This window comes from Astyanax mexicanus, chromosome 4 (assembly GCF_023375975.1).
Source record: "Astyanax mexicanus isolate ESR-SI-001 chromosome 4, AstMex3_surface, whole genome shotgun sequence".
NCBI classification, from domain to species: Eukaryota; Metazoa; Chordata; class Actinopteri; order Characiformes; family Acestrorhamphidae; genus Astyanax; species Astyanax mexicanus.
The window spans coordinates 52470938-52494211 of record NC_064411.1 but is presented as its reverse complement, the minus strand read 5'-3'; the positions used below and the strand labels follow the sequence as shown (position 1 = coordinate 52494211).

General features: G+C 37.8%; 1 protein-coding gene across 7 annotated transcripts in view; it reads left to right on the top strand.

Moving 5' to 3' along the window:
• Positions 1–22247, top strand: part of mib1 (MIB E3 ubiquitin protein ligase 1) — a 104191-nt gene extending 81944 nt beyond the window's left edge. For 4 of the 7 annotated variants that reach the window (XM_022678686.2, XM_049476544.1, XM_022678687.2 and 1 more), the window contains 7 exons: positions 6668–6849; positions 7800–7989; positions 9370–9448; positions 10701–10820; positions 15531–15602; positions 16009–16109; positions 17024–22247. In XM_022678686.2, the coding sequence (XP_022534407.1) occupies positions 6668–6849; positions 7800–7989; positions 9370–9448; positions 10701–10820; positions 15531–15602; positions 16009–16109; positions 17024–17164 (885 nt within the window). In that variant the 3' untranslated portion in view covers positions 17165–22247. The remainder of the gene's footprint in view (positions 1–6667; positions 6850–7799; positions 7990–9369; positions 9449–10700; positions 10821–15530; positions 15603–16008; positions 16110–17023) is intronic. The other 3 variants (XM_049476545.1, XM_022678689.2, XM_022678688.2) reach the window with 3 other exon arrangements.
• The last annotated feature ends 1027 nt before the right edge of the window (positions 22248–23274 follow it).

The following is a 23274-nucleotide window of genomic DNA, read 5'->3' as shown; positions in this document are numbered from 1 at the left end:
TACATGAATTTGGGTGAAGACCCTGAGTTTTAATGAATCAGGCATTAATCAGGTTTTGTTTTTTTTGCAATCAGCCAATAAAAGGCTTTTTTATTGCTTGAAAAGTGTTTGGATGCTAGGGGTGTTTGATATAGACCTAAAATAATATCACAATATTTCATGGTATTTTCGCGATAGCGATACTCTTGACGATATGACAAAACACTGAATAAAAAAAAAAACATTTGAAATATGATATACAGCTCTGGAAAAATTAAGAGACCATTCCAGTTTCTGAATCAGTTTTTTTTATTTTGCTATTAATAGGTATATTCTTGAGTAAAATGATCATTGTTATAATCTGTCTCTAAATATATAATGAGAAATGAGAACAGTGTGAATTTTTCTTTTGCTAAAAACAGAAAAAGTAGAACCCTGATGTAATAATTAGGGATGGGTGATATAGTACAATAGTTTAAGTATCGTCATGGCGATGTGCGCATGCGCAACAGTCACATCGCAGGACGTGTAACGTCACTTAAGGCAATTAAATCAAACACGTCATGTTGCATTACATGTTTTGATTCTTGACACAAGAAGTAGATACACAGCTCTGTCTCTGTGTCTGTGTGAGTGACAGACCGCTGCTGCCTGAGAAGCACGAGACATTTCCAGTTACAGCTGAATTCTCAATTTCAATCCCATAAAAAAAGCCATGTAAATGCCTGATTAAAGGGCTGATTACTGTTGTTTTGCTGTTTTTTTACTCGGGTTTTGAGCGTTTGGACGCTAGGGGTGTTTGATATAGACTTAAAATAATATCACAATATATTTCATGGTATTTTCACGATAGCGATACTCTTGACGATATGACAAAAAAACTGAATAAAAAAAATGATTTGAAATATGATATACAGCTCTGGAAAAAATTAAGAGACCATTTCAGTTTCTGAATGAGTTTTTCTGATTTTGCTATTTATAGGTATATTCTTGAGTAAAATGATCATTTGTATTTTATTCTATAAACTACAGACAACATTTCTCCCAAATTCCAAAAAATAACATTTGGGTGGGATCATGAAAAATCTGTTACATCAGTCAGATGCTGATCCAATAATCCAATAATTTATTTATTCATTTATTAATTATTTAAAAAAAAAAATTGTATTGCTCAAAAAGGGTTTTAACGCTAGGGGTGGGCAGTTTGGACCTAAAATAACATCACAATATTTCATAGTATTTTCGTGATCTGATACTCTTGGCGATAAAGTGACAAAACAATAAATAAAAAAAACATTTTTTCAATAATACACTACTGCAACAAAATAAAAATAAAATGTTATTATTGCATACGATATGATATGGCACCCCCCTCACTGAGACATTAAAAAAAAATACAAGATTTTTATCAGATTTGTAACAGAAGTCAATAATCCAAAATGTCGTGATACTAATAATACTAATAATGCACTCCAAATATCTCCATTTTTTTCCAGGATTAAAGTAAAATAAATGATAATGGACAGATCTAATCTGTCTCTAGTAGTATATATATTGGGAAATGAGATAAGTGTGATTTTTTTCTTTTGCTAAATACAGAAAAAGTAGAACCCTGATGTGATAATTCACAAGTGCTGTGTTAAACACTGCTTGCACTGATTTTCACTACCAGGTCTGTTTTCACTCATTCGCAGTCTGAAAAATCCCAGAATACTCCGGTTTAGAGTTTACATACACTTAGAAATCTGATAAATGAGCTTAACTATTAGCCCTCTATATGAGTATGAGTATGCTGTTTACATGACAACTTAAATAATCATATAACTGTAGCTGGACGCAGTGTGGCAGCTAAATTCATTTGAATAAAGTTGAGTTCTGCTTAGGGCTGCACAATATATCGCTTAAGCATTGTCACTGCTATGTGCGCATGTATAGTCACATCGCAGGATGTGCGATATCACTCAAGGCAATTAAATCAAACATGTCATGTTGCATTACATGTTTTGATTCTTGACACAAGAAGTAGATACACAGCGCTGTCTCTGTGTCTGTGTGAGTGACAGACTGCTGCTGCCTGAGAAGCACGAGTTACAGTTGAATTTAACGCTTTTAATCCTAGAAAAAAAGCCATTTAAATGCCTGATTAAAGAGCAGATTACTGTTGTTTAGCTCTTTTCCTAAGGTCTAAAGCTTTTGATTGGTCCGGATGCGAGACACCGTATGGGTGGGAGCGGGGCTGGTGACGTCACAGGCCCTGCATTGTTTAATATCGCAATATATATATATATATATATATATATATATATATATCGTTGGAAAAAGAACATTTGCAATGTCAATTTTTTTTTCCAATATCGCCAGCCCTACTAGTGAGGCATGTGCAGACTCGTGGCTTTTGGAGAGAGAGTAGGAGGCAGACATGAGCCTAATTGAGATCTGCTGCTCTTTCGTTTTTCCAATCCTGCAACAGCGCGACGGGGAGAATTGAATTAGCCGGCCCAGCGGCTCCGTCAGAGCAGATGTAAGAGGCGCTGAAGCGGGGCGCGATCGGGGAAACGATCCCGAGTCATCGGAACGAGAGCTTTCCCCTTTTTCAGAAGCCCTCGTCTGTTCCAGTGACCCACGCGGGAGCGCGGCGACAGCGAGAGAGAGCTCGGCGCGAGAGACGCGAGTCGCGCTGAAATAGCTTAACAGCTGCTAAATGAATCGCTCGTTCTCAGACCATTAGGGCCCAAATTGGCAGTTTGAATGAGAATATGCTCACTGTGAAGTGGCAGTTTATGAACTTTTACAGCCAATCAGTGACTCCCACACCGGCCCTGGAAGAACTGAGTGGGTTGTGCTGCAGTGCAGTACAGTATGTGTTTGGACCTGGGTGGGCATTGTAGTTTGATCCTGCACAGCATGTGTGATGTAAATGTAGCGTTTACTGTATTCAGCTCCTGGTTGTGAGCCTAGTGCGACTCTGTAGGTAATGGGATGTGAGTAAGTGTGATTTTGCTATTTGTGTTTGGGTAAAATTAACATTGCTGTTTTATTCTATAATCTACAGACAACATTTCTCCCAAATTCCGAATAAAAATATTGTAATTTAAAGCATTTATTTGTAGAAAATGAGAAATGGCTGAAATATGACCTCAAATAATGCAAAGAAAACAAAAAGTTCATATTCATAAAGTAAGATTTAAGAGTTCAGAAATCAATATTTGGTGGAATAACCCTGGTGGTTTTTAATCCCAGTTTTCATGCGTCTTGGCATCATGTTCTCCGCCACCAGTCTTACACACTGCTTTTGTATAACTTTATGTCTTTACTCCTGGTGCAAAAATTCAAGCAGTTCAGTTTGGTTTTATGGCTTCTGATCATCCATCTTCCTCTTGATTATATTCCAGAGGTTTTCAGTTTGGTAAAATCAAAGAAACTCATCATTTTTAAGTGGTGTCTCATTTTTTTTTTCAAGAGCTGTATATTTAATGTATTCAGCAGTCAGTACACTTACACTGTAGGCTTTCCGGGACTGTAAGTAAATGTTAAAGGTTTATCCAAATGACAAGTCATCTGGAATATAATCAAGAGGAAGATGGATTGTCACAAGCCAACAAACAAAGCTGATCTTATTGAACTTTTGCACCAGGAGTACAAGGCATCATAAAGTCACCCAAAAGCAGTGTGTAAGACTGGTGGAGGAGAACATGATGCCAAGACGCATTAAAACTGTGATTAAAAACCAGAGTTATTCCACCAAATACTGATTTCTGAACTCTTAAAACATTAGTTTTTTTTTTTTTTTTTTTTTATATAAATTTACTATGAACTTGTTTTCTTTCCATCTTTTTTTCTATTTTCTGCAAAGAAAAGCTCTGAATGACAATATTTTTATTTGGAATTTAGGCAGAAAGTCAGTAGAATAGACACTAAATCAGCAATGTTCATTTTATTCAAACATGTACCTATAAATAGTCATTTTTTCTGGAGCTGTAAATTGTCAAAAAACAGCATATCTGAAATGGCTAATCTGCAGGACAACCTTAACAAAGTAAAAAAAAAAAAATAGAATTTAAAATATTTTTAAATATTTTAATTGGTGCATTTATCGTGAATAGAGCTATTTATAGAGAACTGCCAAATTGATGTTGGGTCAAAATTTGAGCAAGAAAATTATTGTTAAATGACAGCGACTAAATGCATACACTATATGGACAAAACTCTTGTAATTAAATTAAATATTTATTTTTTTATTTAATTAATTGTATAAAAAGGAGTTTATCCTGCTTTTGTTGGAGTAACAGTATCTGCTATCCAGGAAAGCCCTTCTTCTAGATTTGATTGCTTCCACTTAATCATCCCCAACTTCCTAATTCATCCCACAAGTAATGGATGGAGCTGTTTCTTAACTCATACGCTCATGAAAAATCTGGAAAAGTCAGGGAATTTGAAAATAGCCATTTCCAGGCCTGGATAGGTTTTGGAAAAATAGAAATAGACAAAGTTTTGGTTAAGGCATGGAGTGTTTCCATTTAGCGACTGAGAAAAGCTATTTTGAGATAACAAATACATTAGCACAGAAATAGTCTGGTTAAGTTAACCATACAAAATGAAGCTCTCAGGATCTAACACTCATTTTTTATTATATGTTGTGTCAGCATTGCTTAAAGAAATGTTTTTTTTTATCATCATAGTTTTAGTTTATTTTTAGTTTTATTGTCCATGTCTGCACTGGTGTTTTAACGATTGTCTTTTCATTAAAATTTGCCTTGAATACATGAAAAGGTCCTGAAAAAGTCATGGAAATGGTATTGGTTAAAAAGTGTATGAACCATGTTCTTTGCTCCACAGCTGAATATTGAGGGTCTTCACACCCCTCTGGTCTAATATAAATCATGTAAAGCACAGCAGCTTGACTGTAGAGAATAGGAGACAGTTTAAACTCATTCCCCAGTGTCTTAAGATTGAGTTCCTAATGTAACAAAGAGGAGAAATTGCCCCAAAAATACATTTAAAAGCCCATCAGATGAGTGGAGTGAATATGTATGGCTGCTCTGTGAGCTCTGGCTCTGAACTAAATGAAACATCCGCTCAGTAAATGACACGGTCAGCCCGTAACGCAATGCGGAGGCGGATAATTCATTCATCTGGCGCGTTCCAGTTCTGCGCAATATTCAGCGAATTAAGATTATTAAGATATTGGCTGGATGGGCTGAATGGATGGCCAGGCTCGGGGCTCTGTTCGCGCTGTGGATTAATGGAGTGATGGTGTGATAGAGGAGTGAACGAGTCACGCGCTCTGTGTTTAATATAGGAAGGGCAGTGTGATCTACAGCAGTCACCGGAGGGGGGGAGGTACAGTGGCAGGTCTGGGGTCGGTGGGAATGGACAGTTTGGTGGGTTAAGTGCTAATTCGCAGGTCTGGGGTCAGCTGTTAGCTGTGACGGATGGAGACAGGAGGTCAGGTGAACCTTAAGTATACAGACTGCACAGGAGTATTAATGAGGAGGAGAGGCGCTGGGTAACGGCGGGTCACACATCAGACGCACAAGATGAATTCAAATAAAGGTGGTACTGAGATACTTTTAATGCATGTCAAAGGCACACACACACACACACACAGCTTGTCTTGTCCCTGTAGAGAGAAGTATTGCGTGCATTAGGGCTGGACGATCTGGCTAGAGTTTTTAATTATAATATATTTATTAATTTCAATCAATAAAAGGAACACATTATGAAGGACCAAAAATGACATAAGTATAAATAAATAAATGCACATATAAATGTAGAAATAAAGAAATATATAAATAAATAAATGTTGAAATATTAATAAATAAATAAATAAATGCACATAAGAAATGTATTAACCTATACAATTATTGATGTGATGCGTGTATTTATTTATTTAATTTATTCATATATTTATTTATTTATTCATTTCTATCTGCATTTATTCATATATGTATTTATTTATTTATACTTTTGTCATTTTTGGTCCTAAATACACATAAGGAATCATGTAGTAAAACTTAAAAGGGTTAAACAAACCAAAATACTCTGCACTTATCTAGAGGCTGGTAACTCTGATGAATTTACCTTGTGCTACCCTTGCTCTTCCTTTCCTTGAGCGTCCCTGATGATTGCCAGTTTCATCCTTATATTGGTTTTGTCAGTCTTTCCGGCGGACTGCACTTGAAAGTGTTTGAAATTCTTCTTTTTGGGTTTGGGGACCTTCATTTTTTGCCACCTTCTTTCCATAATCTGGATTAGAACATTACTCAAATAGAGCTTTTCACTGTATACCATCTCTACCTCTTTACAACTTTACAACTGATGCTCTCAAAAAAGTATTTATCTACAATGCAAAACATTTTAAAATAATAAAAAAAATCACATATCACATATTTGCAATGTAAAACCAAATACAGACCAACCATTAACTTCATATTTTTTGTTCCTTTTATTCCTTAATGAAGCCTTGTGCTAGGGATACACTGCTGTACCGTGTTCACACTTGCTTTTCGGGTATACACTTGCTTTTCTCGGTTCTCTTGGTGAAAGATACAGTCACAACCAGTATTTCAATTCAATTCAATTTAAGTCTTGACTATTGGCCTACTTTTTTAATACAGATTTCCTGAAAAATATATGAATATCATCTTCACTGCACTTTTCTAACCATCTTTGTCATTTTTCTCCATAGCTGATCATGGGACTGGGCACCCAGGGTGCAGAGAAGAAGAGCGCCGCCTCCATCGCCTGTTTCCTGGCTGCCAACGGAGCCGACCTCACCATCCGCAACAAGAAGGGCCAGTCTCCTCTGGACCTGTGTCCTGACCCCAGCCTCTGCAAAGCTCTGGCCAAGTGTCACAAGGAAAAGACCAGGTACATCCCATCTTTACAGTCTAGATCAATCTGGTTTTCCACCAAAAGAACTTTGGTTCTTGAACCAGTTCTGTTTGGGATTTCTAAGAACTGTGGTGCTTTTCAGCGAACCGGCTCAAGTCTACACTAGTTTTAGTGGAACTGTCAAAATGTTGTCATGGTATACAATGAAGAATCTAGTATTCTTCAGTTCCCGTTGTGAACGAATGCTGCTGATTCCAAAACCTACTTTTGATGATGGAAACTTGGCAAACCAGTTCAATATTAGGTTCATATTACCCGGCTAAAGTGACTTAAATCTGAGTTTTTTCATGGCTGCGTGAATGTGCCAAATCCGAATTTTGGATCAGATCTGAGTCACTTTTATATGTGGTCCTAAATCGGATACATATCCGATCCATTGAACAGTCAAATCTGAGTTCATGTGTCTTTTTTTACGCTTTTACACATTAGCATTAGCGCTACGTGCTTCTCTCTCGTACCCACACTGCGTCTCTTGGTGCAGCTGTGCAGCTATAGCTGCAAAAAAAACAGCAAAAGCAAACCACCGGGTCTTTTTTTTACCTCTTCCACCTGAGCATGAACTTCAGACCAGCTGTTTCCTGTTTCTCCACTCCAGCAAAAGATGCTCCACATATGAGCTGCTAACAAACGCATCCATTTCCCTTTATAAAGCTACGAGTCTCGCGTCTCTCTAATATGAGTGTTTTGCTGTTGGTGAAGAAGGAGACATTTATACACTGGGTATCAATGTGAGAATGAGACGTTTCAGGGTCAGATTCGTTCACATTACACACAGATACAGATCACTTACATTTGAGCAATGTGGCTAGTAATGTGAACGTACCTCCTTTTATATCCCTTTCTCTCTTCTTTCTCATCTGTTCTTCTGTTTCTTGTGTTCTGTTCCACTCACCATCCGTCTCTTCCTCACGTCTCTCCTCCTACAGTGGACAGGTGGGCTCCCGCAGCCCCTCTCTGAACAGCAATAACGAGACGCTGGAGGAGTGCATGGTGTGCTCGGATATGAAGAGGGACACGCTGTTCGGACCCTGCGGACACATCGCCACCTGCTCGCTCTGCTCACCACGGGTCAAGAAGTGTCTCATCTGTAAGGACCAGGTCCAGTCCCGGACCAAGGTACGACCTTCAACCTTCTAGCACTAAATTTACTTATAACTTAATATTTATAATAATGATTAAATGGTGAGAAGACAGCAGTTGTCCACACTTATAACAGCACAAATCAGTGTGGCAGTTTAATCCAGTAGCAAGATCTTTATTTTTTTGTTTAAATTAGTCTTAATTGTAATCAGACCCAGTAGGGGTGAGTTATTAACATAATGAACTTGTTTTACCCAAATGTGACTAGGACCCAACCCCTTTTCTCTTTTTTTCTAGCCCTACTTCTTATTATTTAGTGCAATTCTTTAGTTCCTCCTTTAATTTTCTGTTCCATCTTAAATGCTGTAGCCTCTGCCATCTGTTGCACCATTTAAGGTGGAACGGGAAAGTTAGCTCGTTAGCTATCTAGCTAATAAAACAAGCTTATATTTTTATTTTATTATGCTTGCTATTAAGGAAATGGCCATCAACCATTGAAACTACACACTTATCTATGGTAATATGGTGGTTGTCATTATTTGTAACAAGGAAAATACTTTTTTTTTTTTTTTTACATTTTTGGTTTCTTTGGTCGTTTTTGCCAGTTCCATCTTGCCAGTGATTCTCATATGACTCTGTTTGGAGTGTGCCTCTGAAAAATCTCTGTTTAAAGGACAATGTAGCCCCAACACTCTGTTGTTTATAATTAGTGCAATTTGAATTGTCTTTCAGTTGTTGCCGAAATGAAATACACTAGATAGAACACTAATAGAACTACTAGGCTACTCTAATATAACATATATGATATTGCACGAATTAACAAAAGTGCCGGTATGAATCTGGAACATATAGTTTTGTCTGGGATGAAAAATATTGAGATATATATTGTTTTTTGCGATTTGGCGAAAAAAACGAACCATCAGTCACACTAGACCTCAAGAAGTTTGGACTGTGTGTCTCTCCACTCTTCCTCCAGACTCTGATTTTTCCCTTGATTTACAAATGAAATGTAAAATTTACTGACGATCAGTGATGGTTTGGAGAGACATGTCATCTGCTGGTGTTGATCCACTGTGTTTTATCAAGATCAAAGTCAGTGCAGTGTTTTCCTGGAAAATCGTACAGCGCTTGAAGATGCAGATTTCATTTTCCAGCAGGACTTGGCGCACTGCCAAAAATTTCAGTTGGTCTTAAATAACAATGTAATTTTCTGAGACGCTGATTTTTGGGTTTCCGTTTGCTGGAAGCCATAATCATCAACAATAAAATAAACAAACACTTAAAATAGATCACTCTGTGTTTAATACATCTATATAATGAGTTTCACATTTTGAACTGAATTACTGAAATAAAGTAACTTTTCAATGATATTCTCATTTTTTAAGATGCACCTGTACCTCTGCTCTTTCCCATCAGATCGAGGAGTGCGTGGTCTGTTCAGACAAGAAAGCGGCCGTCCTCTTCCAGCCCTGTGGTCACATGTGCGCGTGTGAGAGTAAGTCAGCCGTCTCACCTCCACACCTCTCAGTCTCACTGCTGCACGTCATCCAGGCCTTCTGCAGACCATCACGGTCACCAGCTCATCACATGACACCCCGCTCCGTTTACTCTCAGGGTGTGGAGTGGATGACCGTTCACAGCTATTTTAGCTCACCACCACCTCTTGCTCTTAATCTGGATTACTGGCTTATTTATTCAGAATACCTCCAGACTGGCTGTTTACCCATCAGTGTTTTGGGTTTAGATGTTTAGCTCTTATAGTATCTGTAGTTTACAGAGTGCCATATACAGTAAAAAAAAATACTTTTGTTTCCTTAAAGAACAATTATTGTGAAGGACATGAGTGAAGTAAAATGAGTGGAGAATATATTTGGTTAAAATAACTATAGACTATCAGCTATAGACAGATATTTGTTCATTGCTATGTAGTTTTTAAGTGGTTGCTAGGTGGTTGCTAAGGTGTTGCTATAGTATCCGTGGTGGTTTTTATGTGGTCTCTGTGGTGGTTGCTAAGATGTTTCTAGGTGGTTACTAAGCTGCTGCTAATGGTCTTTGTGATAGTTAAGTTGTTGCTAAGTGGTTGCTGTAGTGGTTGCCCAGGCGGTTGTTATGGTGTCTCTGGTGGTTGCTGAGGTGTTGCTATGGTGGTTGCTGAGGTGCTGCAAAGCTGTTACTAGGTGGTTGCTAAGGTGTTGCTATGGTATCCGTGTTATCAGATTTGCCTGGAATCTATGTGTGATTACATTTAAGCTGAGCACAAAGGGCAGAACACTATATAGGGTTCAGTATCCTGGTGTCTGTGGTGGTTGCTAAGGTGTTGATAGCTGTTCATATCGGTATCAGAATTATATTGTATCAACCCCTAAAAAATATATTGTGATGTACCTTGTGATCATATTCGTCCAGTCCTATACCCATGGCATTAATTAGACAATATATTAATGTGAAGGGCAGATTTTCCATAGTTTTTTGTTGGGATGATAAATAAAGAAACGAGAAGTTATAATAACATTTTGAATTGTGATGGAAACAATGTGATGCATGATTTATAATGGGTTATGAATCACTTCCAGCCTGCATAGCAATGTTATAATCCAGCCTGTTCCATTCTAATGCCTGAGGCTTGTGTTTATAACCTCTGACACTGGAGAGCGTGCACCTCATTGTTAGCTGCTAATGAGGAAGCATTGGGTCCTAACCCCTCACCCTGTTTATTTTTTTCTTGACTGTGTGTGTGTGTGTTATAGACTGTGCCAGCCTGATGAAGAAGTGCGTACAGTGTCGGGCGGTGGTGGAGCGGCGCACTCCCTTCGTCCTGTGCTGTGGAGGGAAAGGTATGGAGGATGCCACTGATGATGAGGACCTTAGTGAGTGAACTTCCACAAGTTTCCCTTTTTTCTTCTTTCTTTTATTGTTTCGCTCTCTTCCCCCCCCCCCCTATCCTTCCGTTCTGAGCGTTTTTCCATGTTTCAGTGTTTACGTTGGCTTGTTTGCTTCACCGTCTCTTGCTTTTTTTGCACATGCTCATGAATTCTCCCCTGTGATTATGACTAATAGGATCATTTAATCATACAGGAATGAGCTTAGCAATGGCTCTGGAATGTCTACATAACAAAATAGTTCCCGATCCCTGAGAGAATCAGGATTTCACACCCTTAGAGCCGTTAGGAAAACGACTACAGCTCTATTTTTAGTGTGTTCTGTAATCCTGGGATTTTACTGTGTCTGTATAATTGGTGTTTTATCATGTGTGTTTGTTTGTCTTATGTTTTTATTCCCTCATTGTTCATCATTTATACAGGTAGGGATGCACCGAATATTTGGCAACCAAAATTCTAAGTGAAAAAAAAAGTATGTCTGATGAAATACAGGTTTAGGTTAATCTCTATGTTCATTTCTAGGTAGACAATAAACATAATGTCGTCCTAATAACACAATAAATGGAGCATCACAATGAATCACAATTTAATACAGGTTTTAATTAATTTTACGCTCTACTCTCATGAATTAAACTAAATAAAGCGTTCAGTATCACTGATCATATTAGTATTTAGCATAACTATTTGTGTACCAAAAGTCTGGCTGCCTTTCTCTATGTAAATTTCACTCATATGTAACAAAAATAGCACTGTTAAAGGAAAAATTCATGACTACAATAAAACTTCTGAGGTGAATGCAAGTTTAGAATTCACTTCCGAAGTTAGTTCATAAATAGAATAGCACTACGGAGGTAAATATATGATTAGAATAGCACTGCTGAGGTACGTTTCTGAATAAGAACAGCACTACTGAGGTAATTGTACAATTAGAATAGAAATACCCAGGTAAATGTAAGATTAGAATAGCACTGCAGAGATCAATTCATGATTTACAACAGCACTACTTAGATATATGTATAATTAGAATAGCACTACCGAGATAATGTAAGATTAGAATAGCAAAGCTCAGGTTAATTTCTGATTAAGAACAGCACTACCGAGGTAAGATTATGATTAGTGTAGCACTGCTGAGGTACATTTCTGAATAAGAACAGCACTACTGAGGTAATTGTACAATGGCACCACCGAGGTAAATGTAAGATTAGAGTAGCACTGCAGAGATCAAATTATGATTTACAACAGCACTACCGAGATAAATGTACAATTAGAATAGCACTACCAAGATAATGTAAGATTAGTATAGCAAAGCTGAGGTTAATTTCTGACTAAGAACAGCACTACCGAGGTAAGTTTATGATTAGAGTAGCACTGCTGTGGTGAATTCATGATTTGAAACAGTGCTACAGAGGTAAATGTAAGATTTAGAAGAGCACTACGGAGGTAAATGTAAGATTAGAATAGCACTGCTAAGGTAAATTTCTGATTAAGAACACCACTACCGAGGTAAACGTAAGATTAGAATAGCACTGCAGAGATTATGTTTTATGATTTAGGACAGCACTATTGAGGTAAATGGATGATTAGAATAGCACTGCAGAAATCAATTTATGATTTAGAACAGCACTACCAAGATAAATGTACGATTAGAATAGTCTTGTAGAGGTAAAGGTAAGATTAGAAAAGCACTTCTAAGGCAAATATTAGAATTGCACTTCTGAGGTAAATGTAAATGCATAGCTTAAATTGCACTGCTGAGGTACATTTATGACTAAAATTGCACTACTGAGGTGAAGTCATGATTGGAGTAGTGCTGCTTAGGTAAAGTAATTATGTTTAGTCTATTTGATTATTTAATTATTAAAAAAATGGCATTTCAACAAAAAAAAGGTTTGGTTTCAGCCAAAGAATTCAGATTTTTGGTGCATCCCTCGACACAGTGATCATACTGTCCTCCTCCCTTTGATGTTTTCTGTTGGTTTAGTTTGAGTTCAAAGGGATACTGGTGTAAGTTCACTTGTATACAGTTTTCGTTCCTCGAGGTTTCTTTGAGCAGCGCTTAGATGTCAGACGGATTCTTCCATCCTGACATTCCCTAGTGACCTAGTCACGAACGAACACACACACACACACACACACACACACACACACACACAAACACACACACACACACATTAAACAGAGGAATGCAACTTGTAGCTCTTATCTCCCCCACACCCCCACTACCATGCCTGGGTTCTGTTTGTCATAAGGGGCCACTTTTAGCTTCAAACCCCACACAATGACATCCATACTCAATCACAAACTGCCTCAAACACTCGCCCTCGCCGTGGCCCAGTTCTATACGCAGCATTAATAGTGTTAGTGCTGTGTATATATAGTATGTTGTGGACTGATCTTAGTATAGTACAAAATAGTGGTAAGAATGACACTAAATATTTAATCTTACAAAGTAACTACTGGAGTTAATCCAGAGAACCCAGACACTCTCAAACTCTTTCTAAATTTGATGTTTTTTGTCCAAACTATGAAGAAAAACTGAAATTTATTTAGTGAAGAAAGAGTTAAACAAACCAGAGTATGTTTAATAATATTTTAGATTCCCCAAAGTAGCATCTCTTGTTTGTATTAAGACAGTTTTGCACAACTTGGCTGGATTTTCTCAGTCAGTTTTATGAGGTAGAGTCACCTGGAATTCAGGCGTTCAGTTAACAGCTGTGCTGAACTCATCAAGAGTTAATTACTTGAATTTCTTGTCTCTTAATAAAGTGTTTGAGAGCATCAGTTAAAGTAAAGTAGTGAAGAGGTAGAGTTACAGGTATACAGTGAATAGTGACTATTTGAATAATGTTCTAATCCAGATTATGAGAAGCAAGACCTACTCAACTAATCAAGTTAAAAAAATGAAGCTCAGTCAATCGGAAACATTTCAAGAGGTTTGAAAGCGTTTCTAAAACGTTATGATGAAACCGGCATTTCTCTGGAGTAAGGGCAAGAGTTTCCTCTGTTGTACAGGATAAGTTAATCAGAGTTACCAGCCTCAGAAACCACAAGTTAACAGCACCCAGATAAGAGCATCTAAACGCTTCAAAATGTTTAACACTTTTAAGTTACTAAATGATTCCTTATTTGTTCCTTAATAGTCCGAATCACTTTAGTATTAATTTTTAATGTAGGAAAAAATAAAAACACTAAATTAGAAAGTGTGCCCTAATTTTTGACTGGTACTGTATAATAATAAGAGCTAAAAAACTCACAGAATAGGACTTAAACATCACATAAAACCCACACTTCATACCACAGCTTTATAAAACACATCAAGCCACAATATGATCATACATTAGCAAAATATGAAGCTCAGAAAGTGTTTGGAAGCAATCTAATGAGTGCATCTCGCTTATTTCCACTACCAGGTCTGTTTTCACTGATGAAAACATCCAATAATACTCAAGTTAGGAGTTCAGATTCACTGAGAAATCTGATTATTGAGCTAAAATCCAGCTCTCTATCAGATTTCCTAATCAGATTTCATTACATTACATAACTACTTTAATGATATTTAATGAGTTGTAGTAATCTGATTAGATTAGATTAGATTAGATTAAATCAGATCTTTAAAGATATAAAATGCATGTAAAATAATCTATATGACATGATATGTTTAATCATTATTAATGCTTCAGAATTAGTTTTTTTTTGGGGGCCATTTTTTCTTTCTTATTAATTCAAGGTTACCCGTAGTGGTGGTGGTGGGCTGGATGGCCTGTTTAAGTTATTTTTATATATTTATTTATTCATTTACTTACGCATTTGCTCATTTAAAGGAGAACTCATGTGTAAAATGGACTTTTGTTGTAGTAAAACATGATAAAAGTACTTATCTTTGATGAATAGCACACGTCCGTTCTCCCACAGGGTTCTGAGATCCAGAAATTTTAACAGTTTGTCCAAACACCCTTCAGACTGGGAGAAACGGGGCATAATTTACCCTAAAAAAAAATCACTTTTTAAATCGTTATTCAGGCTCAAAGTAGCTCCACACCTCCTTGCTAGAATCTGGAGAGCCCTGACATTTAAAACGAGGCTTAAAAAGTGCACAAGAAGATTGTTAAAACCACTGTATACATCCCATAACACAAGCTTCAGCTCTGAGCGCCGCCATTACTCCTATGTGGAGTCTACGTAGACTACTGGAGGGTGTTTTGAGGGTGTTTTGAGGCTGTTTGGACAAAATTGTTAAAATTACTGGAACTCTGAAAGCTGTGAGAGAGCGGAGGTGTGCTATTCATCAAAGATAAAAAACTTTTTATCATGTTTTACTACACTTAAAGCCCATTTTACATCATAAAGGAGTTCTACTTTAAGAATGATCCCCTCTGCTGCTTGACTGATACTGATACCCCTGCTTATGACTTCTGACTTTCGGTTCCTCGGCTGGTTCCTCGCTCTCCCAGAATTCTCTGCTGTTGAGCCACAAGCCATTGGGACCAACATTTTGAGACCCTTGCATTAAAGAAGCCCTCTCTTACTAAACGATCATTTTAACCTGCTTTTTTTCCCCCTTTTCTCCCGCCTAATGATGCATCCTGAGACTGTGCTGTAGGCCAGCCCAGTCTGGCCCTGAGCGAAATATATATATAAATACATATTTTAATGCGGGGCAGCATGCATTACGTAACACTGTGACTGGTTGCTTCTCAGCAGGGGGCTCTAACTCAATGGCAGGGGGGTCGCAGGATCTTCTCCAGCCCAACAATCTGGCGCTAAGTTGGTGTAAGTATTCCATTTCTACCCCCCCCCCCCCCCCCCCACTTTAGTTATGTACCTTCCAAAAAACTCCTTCCTGCCCCTTTAAGGTCCAAAGCTCATTCGCACTGTCTCAGCATGCGGCGGGCTGGCCGTTCTTCATGAGCTCTTCATGAGTGGACGTGCCGATCGAGCGATGGCTCTACTGTAGTACATGTAGTTAAAATTTAAGATAATTAAAGTGTATATAATTTATAATTATCGAGGGCTACAGGGCTACTTGGCTTCATTGCTAGCCGTCTGGTCAGGGTTTTCTCAGAAGCCCTATGGTTTAGGAGACACCTGCTGGCAAAAAGAAGGTGTCTCCTTACTCCTAGTGGTTGATGACCATCCGAGAAGATCTTCTCAAGCTTTATCCATGTTTGCCTTGCAGCCAGTGGAAATATCCCAGCTCTGCAGAGGGACAAAGACAACACTAATGTCAACGCAGACGTGCAGAAGCTTCAGCAGCAGCTGCAGGACATCAAAGAACAGGTAGAGTACAGTGTACCTTACATACATCCACCGTTTTTCCTGGTCTAAGAGTTTGAATCCTGGGTTATGCTTAGAATCTTCTTCCTTAATACCTGCTTTAATCTTTTTCACCTTCTTGAGATCAGACCTACAGGAGTTAAAGGTCTCAGGTCCCTTGCTTATGAATATTCATACATGCAAATCTATCACCTCTGATTGGCTAACAGCACTGCAGCAGAGAACGCCTACCTGCTGCCTTCCCCCACAGTCAATTTTACAGCTCTAAAACTCAAAAGGACAAATGTTTTCAGAGATACAGCCTTAGTTATAAAGATATAGCACTTAAACTTAACCTTTAAACTTCACTTAACGTCAGACTCATGGCGTCAAACGGCCCGGCGGCCGAGAAATGTTATCAGTGCCGCCAGCTAAGCGTAGGCTGCCGGCCATAGTCGCCCACTTTGACCGGTCTTCTGTCTAGTTGTTCTGACTTGCCATATCGTGCTTCCCTGGTGAATATTTAGGGTCTCTGTAAATGCAGAATCCACCGGAGATCCGATTTAAACCTACAGTTGCTTACACAAGATACCGAACAGTAACTAGCTCTGTAAACAGAACTGTAAGCTACTCCTCGGATCAGGACTTCCTGTGGGCGGTCCTGAGGCGAGGTGGGCCATGAACTCCTCGGTTGACGTAGACACCCTAACGTTTCTCTGATCAACTCGTATTTCTGAGGATTTTTTTTTAAACTAGCTACTGCAGATTAAGGGAGGCTGAGAAACAGTTGTAATGTAATATGCAGCATGTATATACAACTCAGAGAGGCCTATAGTGTTTCACAAAGAACAAGAAAAAGTGTTTTTTAGCAGATGGAGACCTTAGAAGTGACTTTTGAACAAGTATTAAACCTCTGGTTCCCCCCCCTCTCCTCTCAGACTATGTGCCCGGTGTGTCTGGATCGTCTGAAGAACATGATCTTCATGTGTGGCCACGGGACCTGCCAGCTGTGCGGCGACCGCATGAGCGAGTGCCCCATCTGCCGGAAGGCCATCGAGCGGCGGATCCTGCTGTACTAGAGCTCCCGCCGGGAGCCGCCACCGTGATCGCTGCAGTAGCTGCTCCTGCGTGTGTCGCATGGCTTTCTGTGGCTCACTCTAAGCTAAGATTCATCAGTGTTACGTCATTTATCCTTCTTTTCCTGACGTCGTTCTGTCGGTTTATTTGCTCGTACCCATCCCGGACTCGAGTGTATTCAATGCCTCAAAGTATGTTTTCTGTTCGTCAGCAGAAAAAAAGTTGTTTTTCTGGACACTACGTCGTTGAGGAAACCTTTGCTTTTTGTGCTCTTCATGCTTTTTTTTTCCTTAGCTTTCACAGAGACAGCTTAACTCTTTTTAAAGGAGTGTACCAATGGTTTTCAGCATAGTCTACACTGTGTGGACAAAAGTTTGTGGACACCTGCTTTAAAATCAGTCATATTTAGAGTTTGTCTTTGATCAAGGCTTTCTGATGTTGTATACAGAAAAAGTTAAGAGACCACTTTAGTTTCTGAATCAGTTTCTCTGATTTTGGTATTTATAGGTTTATGTTTGAGTAAAATGAACATTTATTTGCTGAACATGAAGATGCAGAGCTTTTAGACCTCAAATAATGCAAAGAAAACAAGTTCATATTAATAAAGTTTTAAGAGTTCAGAAATCAATATTTGGTGGAATAACCCTGGTTTTTAATCACAGTTTTCATGCATATTGGCATCATGTTCTCCTCCACCAGTCTTACACACTGCTTTTGGATAACTTTATGCCTAATAACTTCCTCTTGATTATATTCCAGAGGTTTTCAATTTGGTAAAATCAAAGAAACTCATCATTTTTAATTGGTCTCTTATCTGTATTTAATGCTCCTCAAGTGCTTTTGGATGGGGCTCCATCGTTTCAGAGAACAACACAGCTCCCTGTAGCCCAATGTTGGTTGGGGTTTGGTAGACCCATCAAACTCATGCATTGCATGCAGAATTGGGAATGGTGACCTTAAGCCACCTTAAGCTTTGTGTCTCTCTTCCAGAGTGTCTCTGTTCTATTGGTCAATGTTTCTAACCTGATTTCACTTGTTAGAAGGCGTGTCCACAACCTTTTGTGTATACATCTATCAGCCATAACATTAAAACCACTTACCAACCTTTGTAAAAGTTCCCCACGTGCCACTGCTAGACCTCACGTACTTAAGAAGACCTCTGTAGACCTCTGACTGTGTCCTTTGGTATCTGGTACCAAGTAAAAATCAGCAGCAGATGCTTTAGATCAATGAGAATCTGTGAGACTTGGACTCCTATAATCTAATCACCAGTTCCTGGGTTCTTTTCCATGGAGCTCCATCACTGATTGGTGGAAACTTCACACTAGACCTCAAGCATTTTGGACTGTGTGTCTCTCCACTCTTCCTCCAGACTCTGATCCCTTGATTTGAAATATAAAATGAAATGTAAAATTTACTGATGATCAGTGATGGTTTGCCATGAGAGACATGTCTGTCATCTGCTGGTGTTGATCCACTGTGTTTTATTATCTAAAGTCTAAAGTCAGTGCAGTTTTGTTTTCCCACAAAATCTGCTGACAACTTTAATGGAGATGCAGATTTCATTTTCCAGCAGGACTTGGCACACTGCCCACACTGCCATAAGTACCACTTGGTCTTATATGATATTCTAATTTTCTGAGACTCTGATTTTGGGGTTTTCGTTGGCTGTGAGCCATAATCATCAACAATAAAAGAAATAAATGATTAAAATAGATTCTTCTGTGTGTAATACATCTATATAATAATGAAATAAAGTAACTTTTCAATGATATTCTAATTTTTTGAGATGCACCTTTATGTAGATCCAAGTCCTTCTCAGCTGCCAATTGAACATCACATCAGTGGTTTTAATGTTATGGCTGATCGATGTTTAAAGTGTATATACTAAACTCTGCAGAGGAAGCTATGGTTCATTTCATGCTGGTTAATATGCTTCTGCTTCTCCTCCACTCTGATGCTCGGACACTCTGGCATCATCTCTTTATTTTTGCAAGCCTCCTCAGACTCTTCCTCCTCCTCCTCCTCTTCCTCAGTTTTCCCATAAAAGTATTGAGCTATAAGGCCTTACTGCGAACACGTCCGTAGCCTCAGTATCGATCCGTGATCAGCAGGAGTGTTGCCGGCGTGGTGGAAGCAGAGAAAACGTCTAGAACACTAAAGCCTCTCGTCACCTTCTCGTCAAAACTGCCTGAGAACCATACGCTGCCATTGATAGGTGGTGGAGTTTTTCTTCGTATCTACATTCAATGAATCCCCTTTCTTTATTTGTATGTATTTCCTTCATTTCTTTTACTTTGTTCTTCGTATATCATGGTTTTTAAGTCATGGCTGGAATCTGAGAACTGAGTCTGAAACATAACGTCATAAAATAACAGTGTTCAGCATTGTCTTGACCTCCATTCACTGTGGATCTTTAGTTATAGATTAGTGATGGTTTAGTTACGCTGCGTTCCATTGAGCTCGGAAGTCGCATCTTAAAACTGGGAGTGATTTCTAACTTGTGTTTTTAAAATATTTAGAATTATTTCCAGTTAGTTAACCAATATGGAGTCAACCATTTGATTAGTCAATTGTTTATAGCAAATTTATCTGTTTTATGGCAAATCTAGACCAAATATATCCTGCTCTTTATTTCCCAGCTTAGCATTGTTGATGCATTAATTCAGTATTTTTTATGCACAGGTGATCAGATGCACGAGTAAGAAATTGGATAGTACAATCAGGTGTATGCCTGATTTAATAGAACACAAATGGATATAATTACTGATAAACTCTATTAGAGATGCTAAAATTATTGTAATACTGTAATATTTTTCACACTATAAGGAATACTTTGAATAAACCTATATTTTCTGTACTATTTTCATACATAAGGTCCACTGGATTATAAGGCTCATTATGCAACACTAGTAAGGAACACAGATGTAGCCATGTTTTCCTTCTAATTCACCTGTAAAGCTAAGCTAAGTAAACAAAACTGTAGCTGTTTAAAATCAAACAAGTGCTGGAAGTTAATCTAAGCATATTTTTCACCTGAAAACTGTTTATTTGGGTGAGAAAAACGCTTCCATTTACTTAAAGTGCTACACCTAAATGTAACTAAATGTTCTGGTAAGCCGGGGCGATATTAGCTGGTGGTTCGTCCCACGTAGCTTGTTTTAACGTGGTAGATATTCAGGCTACAAGACGATATACTCACCTTGAAACAGTGAAAGAGCTAACCAGCGCTCAGCGTTGTTAGCAGGTAAGGCTAATGCTGCTCCAGCAGTGCTAGCTGGGGTTAGCAGCAGGCTACAGGCCGATAATGCTCACCTCTGAATGGCGAAAGAGCTAGCGTTTAGCGTGGTTAGCGGCTAATGCTAATACTGCTCTGCTCTCGAGTCTCTGTGCTGGATAACTGAACTGAAACTCCTGTATAACTCTGTACTTTAGCGGAGTGACTTTACTGCTCCTTAATACCTGACTGGTAGAATTCATACATAAGGAGCACTGACGATTTTTGAGAAAATTAAAGGATTTTACTGTGCAAAAAATTCGGTACCCTCATCCACTTGAAGTGTAAGCAGAAAGCTGATCGAGTCTAATAACATGGCTGGACTTTTATCTATAAACAGACGCCATGTTGAGTGTTATTATCCCTAATTGGGGCTTAAAAATGTCAGTTTTTCGACATTCGAGTTTTAATGGAACGCAGCATTACTTTCTACAGACTGACTACATTACAGTGTGCATGTAGACACATGTACTGTCTGAGAGAGTATTATCACTTTATTACTGTTGGTGGAAATACTTTGGAGGCCTGAAGGTTTCTTATTCTTAATGTCTTAAAATTGATTTCATTTTTCTTTTAGTTTTATTTAGTTTTAATCTGTGCACACTGTGTTTTTTCTCCAGTGTTGTCAATCAGTTCTCTACAGTCCTGCTGTGTTTTTCCGAGGCTGTATTATATTATAAACCAGGCGTCGGCAGAAAAAAAAAGAAGAGAGTCTGCTAATAACCATTGATTTTTGGATTTTCTTTTTTAGTTTTTGTTTTGTTTTTTTTTTTTTTGTTTTTTTTATTCCAAAAATAAGAAAATGTTAATATTCTTTTTTTTTCGGGGATAAGGTGCTGTTTTACCTCTTTTGACTGTCTCTTTATTTATGTTTTCATGTTTTCATCGAACTTAAGACTGAACTAGGGTGTACAATCTAATATAAGAAGCCAAGAAGAGGTATAAAAAGTTATTTGAATAGAAGAAGTGAATTGTCTTTTCTATGGTTACCAGCAAAGTAGGAAAGTAGGTTTTTACAGTCGTGTTCTTTTCAACTGTTTTCAACGCTGGACGTCTCAGATCGTCTTACCGTGTTTTTTTGTCACGAGAAAAAAATGAAATAAAATAAATGTTTGTAGCCTAATATAAAGAAGACTATTTACCAAAAACACGCTGTATCTTTCTGCGCTTGTTGTCCAATTTAACACTTTTAGTTTATCTTTTACGAAGAAAAGATAATGATAATGATGATGATGAGGATTTTTCCAGATCTTCATCCTCTTCATCCTGCCGACAGTGTTTCATAAACCATGCACCCGAAACTGCGATCTCTGTATGTGTATATTATTATTATCATTATTAAACATACGGAGCCCTTTTTATTTCATGTAGTTCAATAGAAACAGCATAGAATGTTTTTTTTTTTTTATGGACAAATAAAATACATAAATAACTGAATGAATAAATGAATAAACACATGCATTAAAAAGTAGCTTCATACTTTGCCTTTTTAAGATTTTGTATCATTTCCAGTCATCCTGTTAACATACTCAATGCTTAGATGCACTAATGTACTTTAATGGTAGTATTGTATTGTATGTACCGTCACTGTTACATAAAGGCCTATTTTGTACCTTATTTTCAGTACATAAAAAAAAAACTTCCAGGTTCAAAGGTTTTTTCGATACGTCTTCGTTCCTTCTTTGTTTGGCATGAATGTTTGTTTGATGTATGCAGTACATTTTTCATGGAAAACAGCTGTTCACTATGTATTGCCAAGTGCTTTTAAAAAGAAATGCATTGCTGAATAAAGATCTAATGGAACCACAGACTGGAAGTTCTGGCCTTGATGATTGAATAATTTGTTTTTTTTTTTTTTTTTTTAAACTTTCTTTTTTTTGTTAATTATCATGCACTCTATGGCATGTCTACATCCAATACACTGAGTTCTACAATTAGGTTTATAAATAAAATGTATATGTGCAAGAAAATATAAAGAAGTAGGGAAACCCATTCCCGCCACCTAAAATTAACAAAAAAAAAAAAAATACAGCACATTTTTAGCATCATTTAGCAGCATTACCGAGTAGCATCACAGCGCTAACGCTCGGAGGAAAGCGCAGCGACTCGGTTCTGATACATCAGCTCACAGACGCAGCCTTGTGCTGATCCACATCACCCTAGGAGTGATGAGGGGAAAGAGTGCCATCTACTGTACCCACCCAGAGAGAGAATGGCCAGTTGTTCTCTCTCAGGGCTTCGGCAGCTGATGGCAAGCTGCATAACCGGGATTCGAATCGGTGATATCCTGATCATAGTGGCAGCGTGCACCTTAGTTCGCTGGACCACTTGGAGCCTATCTTGGTACTTTTAGTGGTAAATTAGACATAGCTAAACATAGAATTCTATAATCTACAGTTAGTAGAACATAGAATTCTATAAAAGTAGAATTCTATAATAGTAGAATTCTATAAGAGTAGAATTCTATAAGAGTAGAATAATTAATAATAATTAATTATTATAATAGTAGAATTCGATAATAGTAGAATAATTCTATAATAGTAGAATTCTATAATAGTTAGTAGAACATAGAATTCTATAATCTATAGAACATAGTTACAACAAAGAATTCTATAATCTACAGACAACGTTTCTCCCAAATTCCAAATAAGAATAGTCATTTAGAGCATTTATTTACAGAAAATGAGAAATGGCTGAAATAAAAAAAGATGCAGAGCTTTCAGACCTCAAATAATGCAAAGAAAACAAGTTCATATTCATAAAGGGTTTTAAGAGTATAGAAATCAATATTTGGTGGAATAACCCTGGTTTTTAATCACAGTTTTCATGAATCTT